At 35.7% G+C, this 13846-nt stretch overlaps 1 protein-coding gene across 6 annotated transcripts in view; it reads left to right on the plus strand.

Moving 5' to 3' along the window:
* The window catches only part of MKLN1 (muskelin 1), a 377726-nt gene that overhangs the window by 224721 nt on the left and 139159 nt on the right, over positions 1-13846 (plus strand). For all 6 annotated transcript variants that reach the window (XM_069588394.1, XM_069588395.1, XM_069588398.1 and 3 more), the window contains one exon: positions 5798-5867. In XM_069588394.1, the coding sequence (XP_069444495.1) occupies positions 5798-5867 (70 nt within the window). The remainder of the gene's footprint in view (positions 1-5797; positions 5868-13846) is intronic.

Below are 13846 nucleotides of genomic sequence, written 5' to 3' on the forward strand. Positions count from 1 at the left end.
TGTTCCTATCCCTACTGTTCTAATTATAAAGAATTTGAAGTGTTTTAAAAGCTGATAAAATGATCTCTTCTCACTTTTTAAATAAATTTTCTTGGCTCTTTTTGTACATTTTTCTATACGAACTTTTTTGTATTGTGTACTCTTTGGGTAGAGCTTCTGATACCTCAGATTATGGACAGCCTGGCAGTCTTTGTCTTGTAGCCTGGCAGTCTTTGTCTTGTGGCTTTTTGTGTAACATTTTGTGTATTGTTAGCTCTCTGTGGTTCTCCATGGGTCACTGGGAGCCACCTCTCAGCAACTAAATGCCTTCCGCTAAGAGAAGTACGTTCTTATATTCAGCAGTAAAGTTCTCCTGAAGCTCTTTGTGGGCCAAGGAGACTAGCCTGTTGTCCCAGGAGTGCTTGTTTAGTTACCGTATTTCTCTTGGGGAAAGGTGCATCCATGGATCTCTTGGTCCTCCTAGTACTAATAAGCTTTTGTGATAATTCTTAAAAGTTCTGCTTCTTGTCTCTGTTACCTTCTGGGCTTAAGAGAGGTACTTGGTAGTTGACTTAGTGTTGGAACTAGAGAGAAATCATCAGGAATATTTTCAAGCTTCCATCTTTCCAAGTCACCTTAGACCTGACCTCATTTCTGATCTGCATCATATTTCTCTTTTATCTATTTTTTAAATTAATACAATTGATTTACAATATTGTATAAGTTTCAAGTGTACATATTTCTCTTTTATCTTAGTATAAGCTTTAAATTACAGATAACAAATATATTAATATATTTGTTTAATATAATTAATGTACTCTATGCTTTAATAGAATCACTTGAATTTTTTTCCTTTTAGTGCTATTTATGGATTTGCTGTTTGTTAATATCTATCAAATATTTATTAAGCACTCTGTGTGGCAACTTTTAAGTTTGGAGTTAGGCAAATGAAGTGAATACCACCCAAATCCTGTCTTCTCAGCAGCACTGAACATAGTTTTTCACTTCTTTGTTCTCAAAGTACTTTCTTCATTTGACATCATGGTTTCTAAGTTTCCAGTTTCTTCGTCTTTGGTCCATCTCAGTCTCCTTTGCTTGATCTTTCTCTCTGGCCCCCCAAATAATGGACCCTCCAGAGCATAATCAGTCCTTCAGCTTCTCTGTGCATGCCAAGTTGCTTCAATTGTATCTAACCCCATAGACTGTAGCCTGCTAGGCTCCTCTGTCTGTGGGATTCTCCAGGCAAAGATACTGGAGTGGGTTGCCATTTCCTCCTCCAAAGGATTTTCCAGACCCAGGGATTGAACCCATGTCTCTTATGTCTCCTGCATTGGAAGCAGCTTCTTTACCATTAGTGCCATGTTGGGGGGGGGGAGGGGGTGCAACTTCTCTTCTACCTCCTTTTTATCCCCTGAGTTATTTCATTCAGTGTCATAGCTTTATATGTTTTAGCATTTGATATACTGATGGCTCTATTTTTTCAGCTCTGGCATTTTCCTTGAATTTCAGCCTCAGTTAATCCAGCTGCTGAAACTCCAGTGGGTTGTTTAGGCATTTCAAAATACACAAGACCGTAACATTCTGTAACTATTTGCCCCTTCAGCTTTGCATTTAGTGATCTATCTGCTCATGTTTCAGATTATGACATGGCTAACTCCCTCACATTATCCAGGTCTGTTTCTCTTCTACTTTGTTTTGTTTTTCTTCATAGTACTATTAATACTTACTGCTGCTTTGACATTGTATAGATGTTTGTTTATTAATTTTCTAGATGCTGAGAGACTTTAATCTCCTGCTATTGTTTTATTAGTTTCTTCTGTGTTTTTTACTTTATTTTTGTTTTCATTTAATTCATTGACTCACAATCTTAGCTTGAACTCTTATTATCTTATTGTTTCCCTCCAGTCCAACTTTTTTTAAATTTTATTTTTTTATCTCTACCTTTGAGCCCTTTAATCCCAGTTAATACTGTTTCTTTAAGTTCCTCCTAGTTTTGCAAAGATTGTATCTGTCATTACTAGTCACTCTATTAATGTGTGTGTGCCTTCATGTAATAGTAATGTTACTACTATAACACCCAGTTCAAAGGATATCTTACTATGCTATTTTAGGCCATTTATATGTCTGACTGTTTTAGATTCTTTGTATTAATATTGTATTTTAAATTTTCTGTTTTCAGCCTGTCCTGCTTTCATTTAATCTTCTGTTAGCTGCTCTTTGCTATTTTGTTGTTGTTGGTATTCTGTCTCAAATAACTTATAAGATAGGTAGTATGTTTTTATCCTAAATTTCCATACTCTTGAGTCTCTTTCTTTTTATCAGTTTCGGAAACATTATTCTTAAGAGCTATGAAAATGATGAAGTTAACTCACATGTCATTTGCTCTCCCCTCCCCCAATGTATTATACTTTGTGATTTTTGTGGTCCCAATTTATCATAGTTTTATATTAGATTTTCTTTCATACTTTTATGTCAGAGTGATTTTTCCCCCTAGTTTTATAGCTTTAGTTTTTAACAGTACTACAGTCTTTTCATAGAGTTCTTATCTTTGTTTTGTAATGCTTAATAAAACACATCTATTTTTTTCTGATTATATGTTGATGTGTTAGTTTTAGAATATTTGAAAAGTACAAAAAAGTGCAAAGAAGGAAGAAAGTTATTGTAATCTCACCACTGATAGCTACATTAGCAATTTAGCATATCTTTTTGGTCTTTTCTTTTCATGAACGAACATTATTATTACTTACAATGCTTGATTCAGTGTACATACTCTGTAAACTACCTTTTCCCTTCACTCTCTGTGTAATAAACATTTGCCAACAGCGTTAAAGTGAGGCCATAATATACATTATGCTTACATGTTATTCTGTAACAGACATTTCATAAGTTTTTTTAACACACCCTCTCGTTAGACAATTTGTTTAGTTTCCTGTTATAAATTGAATTGTGATGAATATGGACGTTTTTAAATCCCCTGGATTATTGTTTAGGTTAAGTTCCAGGAAGTGAAATATGCTAGAACTGTGTACTATGGTGATTAAAAGCATTGACTTTGGAGTCAGATCACCTTGGGTTGAGGTTCTTTTTTTGGTGTGTAGGGGGGCTTCCTTTGTAGCTCAGTTGGTAAAGAATCTGCCTGCATTGCAGGAGACCTGGGTTCGATTCCTGGGTTGGGAAGATCCCCTGGAGGAGGAAATGGCAACCCACTCTAGTATTCTTGCCTGGGAAATCCCATGGACAGAGGAGCCTGGCGGGGTACAGTCCATGGGGTTGCAAAGAGTCGGATGCGACTAAACCGCCACCACCACTTAGGTATATTAATTTATCTCTCTCAGTTTCTTAATCTGTATGTTAAAGGTAATAGTTTATATATGGAAAGCACTTAGACCAGGATGTCTTAGTCTGGGATGTCATAAAAGCTCAGAAATGTTAGATACAAACATTATTGTTGTCGTCATGGCTGTTATCATTTTTATTTAAAAGGATATACATATTTGAAATGTTTTTGATATATAGTATATTAAAATTCTCTCTTGAAAAGTTGTATCAGTTTGCATTTCTGCCAGCAAAATAGGAGAGTACCATTTTACCAGCTCTGGCCAACAACTGCAGTTATGATTCAAATATGTTATTGTGAGTATAGGCTCAATTTTATAGGGATAATGTGTATCTTTGTTTCAATCTCTAATTTTTGGTTATTATTGATTTTGAATGGTTGGGTTTGCCAGTTTTTGTATGGGCTATTTATACTTAGTCACTCAGTCGTGTCCAACTCTTTGTGACCCCATGGACTGTAGCCCACCAGGCTCCTCTGTCCATGGAATTCTCTAGGCAAGAATACTGGAGTGGGTTGCCATGCCCTCCTTCAGGGAATCTTCCCAACCCAGGGATCAAACCTGGGTCTCCCACATTGCAGGCAGAGTCTTTACCATCTGGGCCACGTGGGAAGGCTGTATTTATGATTAAATGCTGTTTAAATATTCAAATTTTAATTAGCCTTTTGTGTTTTACATTGCCTATATTTTTCTAGCTGGTTTTTACCTTTTAGAATGCTTGAGGTCATTTCATGTATTCATGTTTTATCTTTGTAAAATGTGTATGTAAAGAAAATTCTTTTTCTTATAGTTCTATCTTTAAAAAATTTCATTCATCTTTTTGACATTTATTAAGTACCTTTTCTGTGATAGGTATGCCCCTCATCTAGTTTCTCCTGTTGATGACATCTTATATTACCATGGTACATTTGTCATGACCAAGATACCAACACTGATACATTACTGTTAGCTAAATTTCACATTTTATTTGAATTTTGTTAGATTTCCTATTAGTGTCTTCTGATCCAGGATCCCATTCAAGATACCATTACTTGTACTTGTTTTGTTCCTTTACTCTCTTCTGGTCTGTGATGGCTTTTTGATCTTTCCTTATTTTTCATTATATTGATAGTTTGAGGAGTACTGGTCATGTATTTTGTTGAATATTTGTAAGTCTGAATCTGTTTGATGTTTTTCTGATTGTTAGACTAGAGTTATTTATATCACTAGAGACTCAGGGATATTTGGGTTGTAATCCAGTACCTCATTATTTATTTTGCTGTTTAGTTATTTTAGCTTTGGCCATTCATTCTCTCAGGTTGGCTCCTCTGTGTCCCTTTGACATGCCCCCCAACCCCGACGTTTGTGGTTGTTTTGAGCACTACAAGATGTTCTAGACTAATGTTCTGAATTCCCTGCTCTACGCCTAGAATCAGCTCCTTTCCCAAGAATCCCTGTTTCTTTTTATTGGACTGTGGTCTATAGAAACCAAGAATTGGTATTGAGTGTACTCACTGCTACTGGAGTGTCACTGATTGTAGTCCCTATTAGTGAACAGAGCTGGGAGTACTATTTGTGCCAGTGTGTGTGTGCACACTCACATATAATTATTGAATCTCTTTATCTGTATCTATATAAAGCTGAATATTAATATGAGTTCACACTGATGTCTCTGACTCTGTTTCAGTACCCTTGGGTTCATTCCAACCTTCATCCCCTTGCTTTTCTGTTACTTTCTACTCCAAAGTGAGAAGCTTGACTCCCATCATCTACTGTCCATTTACTGTTTCTTTGACACCAGTATAAAGTGTTTCAGAATTAATCCATATCCCTCTGAGAAATAACTGTATCAAATAAAGTAGTTTTTTTATGTGTGATTCTGTTTGTCTTTAGCCTTACAATTTTCAGTGAAAGTACCACCTTCCAAAATTACATATATCAGTTCCTTTTTTCATAGGTCTGTTTTAGGTACTGGGCTTAAAAGAACTTCTTGATTCAAAGATTGAAAAAAAAAGATTTATATATTTATATAAACATATACATATATGTGTGTGTGTGTATGATATCATTATATTAATTATTAGGTCTTTTATTTATTTACCTTAAATTCCTAAATATATATATATACATACCTATATATGTGTGCATAAATTTATAGTATTATTAGTATTTATTACTTTGTTTACCTTAAATTCCTAAGTACACCTGCAGTTCATTTTGTCACTTGATATGAAGTAGAGCTCTCTCTCTGTGTGTACACATATATATAAATAAAATGCTTTTTTTCAGTTGTTTAAAATACTACCTTTATCATATTTAAAAACCTTAAAACTGCTAGACATTTTCTGTGTTTCTTGTTCTGTTTCCTTTTTTTTTCCTTATTCAAGTTCCCAGTATTAACTTAGTGATAATTTTAGCATCTGGTAGATTATTCCTCTTTTTACATATTTTTGTTCACTTATTCTTTTTAATTAAATGTATAATTTTCTTTTTTTAAATTTCAGGAACATTTTAGTTGATAAACCAAATGACCAGTCTTCAAGGTGGTCTTCGGAGAGCAACTACCCTCCTCAGGTAAGATTATGTTTAATTCCTGATTCCATTTAGAAGTCATATTTTAAATAGGCAAGTACTGAATGGTTAACAGTTATCTGGGTTACATCAGTAGTTTATTCAGTCTTTGAAACTGTTAGGTAAATTTTTATTTCCCCTTTTTTTGTTGGTTTACATTTTGGAAGAATTTTTATTTCATAGGTAAATGTAATGTGGGGTTTGATGAAGCATAGACTTTATTTCTCTCTACTGGAACATTTAAAATCTAGTTTTAGAGGGGGGCTTACTAATGATACAAAACTAAGTCTCTTGTTACATTTTGAGGAAAATGTTAACTAAAAAGAACAGGTTATGGTGCTGGTTACTATTCTGAATAGTAACTGATCAGAGTACAGATCTGAACAGTTTGTGGCTTCTACTGCACTTAAACTCAAGTCATTCTGTAAATATTTAATGTGATGTTAGTAAATTGAACTTTTACTCAGTGATTCAGTAACTGCCTTTTAGAAAAAATAAACTTAATGTAGTTTGTTATTTTACTAAAGAAGTGTACTTAGATGGTATTAGGACTGTGAACTAAATTGTTTCCTTGACAAATAGTGTCTGAAGTCATCTGAAGTAAAAAATAATCATTTTTCATTTATACACTTTCAGCATTTACACTTATTATGTCCATATCCTGGAGGAAATTAATGCTCTGATAGGTAAAGAAGTTGGATAAATAAAACTTAATTTTTAATTTTACTATAATTCTTGGAAACCTAGTCTCTGTACTTATTTTTCCTTTTAATTGTTTTTTTACTGTGTACAAACCTTTTTGGGTCACCTCATGTTTTAAGTGTTTCATTGCAAAATATGCTATATTCAAAGGGAAAAAATATACATATTTATATATAAAATTTAAAGAATAATAAAACAAATACTTATGTACTCTTCAGCCATCTTTAGAAATGGAAAACCACTGCAACCTTTGAAGCTTCCTGTGAGCCCCATCTTGTATCTGTCCTCTAATCCCACTTCCATAATTATTATTTCATATTTGTCAACCATGGGCTTCCCTGGTGGCTCAGATGGTAAAGCGTCTGCCTGCAATGCAGGAGACCTGGCTTTGATCCCTGGGTCAGGAAGATCCCCTGGAGAAGGAAATGGCAATCCACTCCAGCACTTCTGCCTGGAAAATTTCCATGGACTGAGGAGCCTGGTGAGCTACAGTCCATGGGGTCACAAAGGGTTGGACACGATTGAGTGACTTCACTATTTGTTAACCATATTCTCACAATATTATATATGTATATGTTTATAAATTCCTGTGACTTAAATTTTGTCTGACTTTCAGTTCAGTTCAGCTGCTCAGTCGTGTCCAACTCTTTGTGACCCCATGAACCGCAGCATGCCAGGCCTCTCTATCTATCACCAACTCCTGGAGTCCACCCAAACCCATGTCCATCGAGTCAGTGATGCCATCCAACTATCTCATCCTCTGTCGTCCCCTTCTCCTCCTGCCTTCAATCTTTCCCAGCATCAGGTTCTTTTCAAATGAGTCAGCTCTTCGCATCAGGTGGCCAAAGTATTAGAGTTTCAGCTTCAACATCAGTCCTTCCAGTGAACATTCAGGACTGATCTCCCTTAGGATGGACTGGTTGGATCTCCTTGCAGTCCAAAGGACTCTCAAGAGTCTTCTCCAACACCACAGTTCAAAAGCATCAATTCTTCGGCACTCAGCTTTCTGTATAGTCCAACTCTCATATTCATACATGACCACAGGAAAAACCATAGCCTTGACTAGACAGACCTTTGTTGGCAAAGTAATATCTCTGCTTTTGAATATGCTATCTAGGCTGGTCATAACTTTTCTTCCAAGGAGTAAGCGTCTTTTAATTTCATGGCTGCAATCACCATCTGCAGTGATTTTGGAGCCCCCCAAAATAAAGTCAGCCACTGTTTCCACTGTTTCCCCATCTAATTCCCATGAAGTGATGGGACCAGATGCCATGATCTTAGTTTTCTGAATGTTGAGCTTTAAGCCAACCTTTTCACTCTCCTCTTTCACTTTCATCAAGAGGCTCTTTAGTTCTTCTTCACTTTTCTGCCATAAGGGTGGTGTCATCTGCATATCTGAGCTTATTGATATTTCTCCCAGCAATCTTGATTCCAGCTTGTGTTTCTTCCAGCCCAGCATTTCTCATGATGTACTCTGCATAGAAGTTAAAGAAGCAGGGTGACAATATACAGCCTTGACGTACTCCTTTTCCTATTTGGAACCAGTCTGTTGTTCCATGTCCAGTTCTAACTGTTGCTTCCTGACCTGCATACAGGTTTCTCAAGAGGCAGGTCAGGTGGTCTGGTTTTGACTTTATGTAAATATAATAGAAATTGAATCCATTTATACATTTTCTGTGGCTTTTTGTTTGTTAAACATTATGATATTAATGTTGCCGAGTATAATTGTAGTTTGTTAGTTTTGACTGACCTTCCCCTGTGGTGCTAACTTGTAAAGAACCAGCCTGCCAATGCAGGAGACATAAGAGACATGGGTTCAATCTCTGGGTTGGGAAGATCCTCTGGAGGAGGGCATGGCAACCCACTCCAATATTCTTGCCTGGAGAAGCCCATGGACAGGGGGACTGGGTGGGCTATAGTCCATAGGTTGCAAGGAGTCAGACACAATTGAAGTGACTTAACACATACAGTTTTAACTTTTTGGTAGTTTAGTATATCAGTATGCAAAAATATATTTATCCATTTTTCAATTTGATAGGCTTTTGAGTTTTTATAGTTTTTGCTGTTAGGAACAGAGTGCTATGAACATTCTTGTTATGTTTTTTCCTGGTACACACATACAAGAGTTTCTTTAGGGTATATACCTTGGCATACAGTTGCTGGATCAGAGAGGATATGTCTACTTGAGTTCTATCTGGTAATGCAAAAATTTTTAGAAAATGTCTCTATGGTTTTGTACTCTGATTGGCAGTGTATGAAAGCTGCTGTGTCTTGTACTCTCCCCATCACTTCTATGACTGATTTTTAGATTTTTCCAGACTGGTGGATTGTTCATTGTAACTCAGAGTTAGGTTTCTGTGAGCCTCTTGTTACTCTTGGTTACTGGATTTTTATCAACCAGTCCATACAATAATGTTGCTTTATATGCATTTCTGTTTAAAGTCATCTTACTTTGTGTATATGGTTTATTCATTTCATTGAACTCACAGCCAATAGCACTGTAACTCTTGCCCGAATAAAGCTTATCTGACAAAGATATTTTCTCTATAAGGCCCATTGCTGCCTTCTTGTATTTAAAAACACCAGCACTTCAGCACTACACTTTGGGGGCCCTTCTAGCAGTGAAACACCAACAGCAAACACAAAAATATTTTAAAATGTGGCACTAAATAGACCATGAGAAAGACATTTGTATGAGAGCAAGTATGTAGGGTCCCTTGTTTGACCTTAAGCTCAGAGAGTGTGCGTGAATGCCAGGTCAGTCAGTAAGTTGTAGCCAGCTCTTTGCAACCCCATGGACTAGCCCACCCGGCTCGTCTGTCCATGGGATTGCATATGGCCACTTCAATTTTTTGCTGTTCTGTGCATGTCCAGGAATGACTTGAGAATATTGATTTGATGTTACAAATAAATTTCAATGAGTAGATGAATTTGCAAGTACCAGATCTGTGAAAAGATAGGAACAGCTGTACTGTAACCAACAATTCATTTATCATATTTTAAACAGGTCTGAGATTAGAAAGAAAGGAAAAGAAAGGAAAAATCAAGAACAATGTGATGAGATTTTTAGGTTCTAATAGCCTTTTCTTAAGAATCCACTTTGCATTTAATGTTTTTCTGTTTGGTTCATTGTTTCTTCAGGTTTCAGCAGCTGGAAGCAGCTTTGTGCATGGGGACCATAGCTATGAAAGATAAGCACATCAACAGCAAGTTGATAACTGGCAAAGTGTCATAAAAGGGAAGATAGAATAAGTAACAAATAGAAAACCAACAGTATGACATTTAGTGGGTCTTTAGTGCAAGAATACTCTGTATTTCGTTAACCTCTAGGATATTGTTTATAGTAAACTTTCTACGGTGATGAATATATTCTTATAATCTGCACTGTATTGTATGGCAGTTGCTAACAGCAGATAGCTGTTGAGTATTTGAAATGAGTCTAGTACAACTAAGGAATGCAGTTTTAAATTTTACTTAATTTTAATTAGTTTAGAATACTTAGCCCCAGGTGGCTAGTGGCTATGTATTAGACTTCATAGATCTAAGGCATTGCTGTTATTAGGATATACGGTTTGATATATAGTGCTTGACTTTGTCAGTAAGATATTGTAATTATGTTTAGTATGTGCAGCTTAAGTGGATACAGAAGTTAATGTGTAGTTATTTAGAAAAGGATGGGAAACAAACTCAAAGCCTCTCAACTACTCCTTTTTTAACCATAAAGAGGAAGGACTATGTGTAAACATGGATGCTAGGAGGTATGGCATGTTTTGAGAATGGCATCCCAGAGTGAATGAACTCTAAACAATTTTCTAAAGCTTGTGTTGGACTATGAATGGGGTAGATAAAAATAGAAATATTTTTCTTGTATGTTAAGAATTTTTTTCAGGTGGCTACTCAATTGTCAGGACATGAATACTTATTGTTTAGATATAACTACTTAGTAAGTAGAACTGTTAATATTTCTTTTGACCTTGGAGTCTATATTAGTCATTCAGTTGCTGTGTAACAAATTACCACAGAAGTTAGCAGTCAAAAACAAACATTATTTCACCCTGTTAGGGTCAGATTTTGGCTCAGGAGAAAAAGAGTACTTACCTACAAGGTAATGGCTGAATACATTTTTCATGGAGTATTGTCAGTCATTTAAATACAGTGAACTGAAAAATAAATAAAAAATAAAAATAAATAAATAAATACAGTGAACTGGCTTCATACCAGTTAACTTGGAGGAATTTCCTCCATAAAATGAGAAAAACATGATGCAGAGAAACATCTGTAATAGGATCCTACTATTGTTACCTGAATAACAACTCTCCATCCTTCAACAGTGTGTATGTATGTATATGTGTGTATTTTTATTTGATACAGTGAGACCAGGTAAAGATATGAAAGGATATATATCTGGTTGTTGACATTGGTTATTTAAGAGAGGAGGAGATGAGAGAGGAAAGAGAGATAAAAGAACCTTTTGAAAGAGTTATTCCCATGAAAAACAACATATATGATATTCAAATTATGTAAAGTGTATGTCTGTGTAAGTGTGTACAACAGGGTTCAACTGAATCATCAAAATGGTGGTGGTTGTATCAGAATAATGGAATTTAGGAATTTTAATTTCTTTTAAATTTTGTTCTTACGCTTTTGTTCTGATTCTCATTTCAACTTATAATTTATATAATTAGAAAAAAGAGTGAAAGCCATTTCCATTGTGGAAGGGAGCAAATACTTGGTGACCTAGTGAGGAAAGCATTGCTGTCAATTTTGGATCATCTGTCCATACTGGTAGAGAGTAAATGTAGCATGAACGAAAACCCCATCCCTACTTTAAGATAGTAGTTTCCTCCTTCTCCCACATCAGATATGTTTTATAGAAGTTACTAATACTGCCATGGAAAACACGTCTTTCAGGGTGACTGGAGAGTGCCCTAGGGTTGATTAAAATGTCCAGGTGGTTATATATGTCTTGATAATTGTTTTAAGAAAGATTAAATCATATTTTTTCTGCTACAACTATAATTTCTTTATGAGGTAGTTTAAATAAAAGTACTATATTAGGTAATAGTCTTTGCTTTCTGGGCCTGGAGAGAGAAGAGTTGAAAGTTTAACAAATTGTGGGCATTCTGCTATTGAAGGTCAAGAAACTTCAGTGATTATGTAATACAGTTGGGGTATGTGTATATTATAGCTTTTGCAATACACTCCTGTTATTCTTTCTGTTAGGTGAACCATAACAATATTATGGGAATAAGATTTTGTAAAGTGAGGAATAAACAGAAAATATATGTATTTCGATGTAATTTCTATCTGTGGAACCAGGGTGCCAGCAAATTTATGAAGTTCCTCTATGGTATTTTGCCCTGGTTTGTGAAAAGAACATTGTATGTGTTCAATAATACAGTTTTGTTTAATATAATTTACATATAGTGAAATGCATGAACCTAAAGTGCATGGCATTCATTTTGAAAAATGCACACATTAATTTATATGCTTATCAAGAAGTCAAGCATTTTCATTATGTCAGAAAGATTCTTTCTGTCCCTTAGCAGTGAATCCTTCAGTCTCCCACCCTTTACCTGGAGGCAAGAGGATTTCTTTTGCCACAGATTAGTTTTGCTTGTCCTGAAATTTAATAGAAATGGAGTCAGAGCATATATACGCACTCTTTCGTATATGGCTTTTATACTTCGGATTTTGAGGGGGGGTTGCTATCCACTTCACGTGCATCAGTATTTCATTTCTTTTCATTAACAGAATACCGTTTTTTCCTATGGATATACCACAATTTGTTCATCTGTTTTCCTATTTATGTATATTTGTTACATTTAAGTTTTTGGTGATTGTGAAGAAAGCTTATATAAATATTCTTTTATAAGATTTTTTAGATGATACGTATTTTCAATTATTTAAGATAAATGTTTGGAGGTAAAGTTGCTACATCATAAGGTAGAGATACAGTTGATCCTTGAACAATGCAAGGAGGTGGCAACTCTTCTTCAGCTGAAAATTTGCATGTTAACTTCTGACTCCCCCAAAACATTATTCATAGCCTACTGTTGGTCCAAAACCTTATTGACAACATAGTCAATTAACAGGTATTTTGTGTGTTATATGTATTATTTATTAATACTGTATCTTATAATAAAGTAAGCTAGAGAAAAGAAAATGTTAAGAAAATCATAAGGAATAGAAAGTACTTTTACTCTACTATGTTTATTGATATCGTAAGTTTATGCTGTGTACAAGATGAATGGTCTGTCCATATCTACATCAGTATTTTATTACATGATACAAAACTCTGTAGATGTATTACCAACACTAGAGACCAAAAATGAAAAGATAAAATGTGGAAAAGAAATTTGTATATATTTACAAGTACAACCATTCATTGATAAATGAAGAAGCAGGAATATGATTGCTTTATGGTTCGGTTCAGTCCAGTCGCTCATCATGTCCGACTGTTTGTGACCCCATGAATCGCAGCATGCCAGGCCTCCCTGTCCATCGATCGGGACACCTATGGTGTGCACCCATAGGTGTCAGTTTTAGTGCCTCTGTCATGAAGGAGTCCATGCCGTAAAAGAAGTCACAAGCAGTCTTGAATAACTGGAACCCTCATTTCTGTCAGGTCGTCTGTTGTCAGTTTGTTTTCTGGCACAGCTTCTTCTGGTGTTTCTTCCTCGTCGTCTGGCACTAGTTCGGAAGCACTTATCTCCATCAAGTTATCTACTTTTAATTCCTCTGGTTTGATGTCTGTTAGCTCTTGAATTTTTCTAAGGTCTGTATTTTGAAATCCTTCATCCCTCACCTTTTTTTTGATATCAGCTCTCTCTTTCAAGATTTCCTTGATTGGCTCTGCTATAAATCCTGTGACATCATATGTGAAATCTGGACACAGTTTTCACCAGCAGGAATTTATTGTTTGGGGCTGAAAGGCTTTCACAGCTTTTTCTACAATAACCATGGCATCTTCAGTGGTGAAATTTTTCCAAATGTTCAAGATGTTCTATCAGAGTTTTCTTCCATAGCATTGACAATCTTTCCCATGGAGTATGAGCCTTAAAGATCTTTATGACTCCTGATCTAGAGGCTGAATTAGAGACACTGTATTTGGGGGCAAGTAGACCACTTTGACGGAGAAGTCAATGGCAAACCCACTCCAGTATTCTTGCCTGGAAAATCCCATGGGCGGAGGAGCCTGGTAGGCTGCAGTCCATGGGGTTGCACAGAGTCGGACACGACTGAAGTGACTTAGCAGCAGCAGCAGCAGACCACTTTGA

Source organism: Ovis canadensis, chromosome 4, assembly GCF_042477335.2.
Source record: "Ovis canadensis isolate MfBH-ARS-UI-01 breed Bighorn chromosome 4, ARS-UI_OviCan_v2, whole genome shotgun sequence".
NCBI lineage: Eukaryota > Metazoa > Chordata > Mammalia > Artiodactyla > Bovidae > Ovis > Ovis canadensis.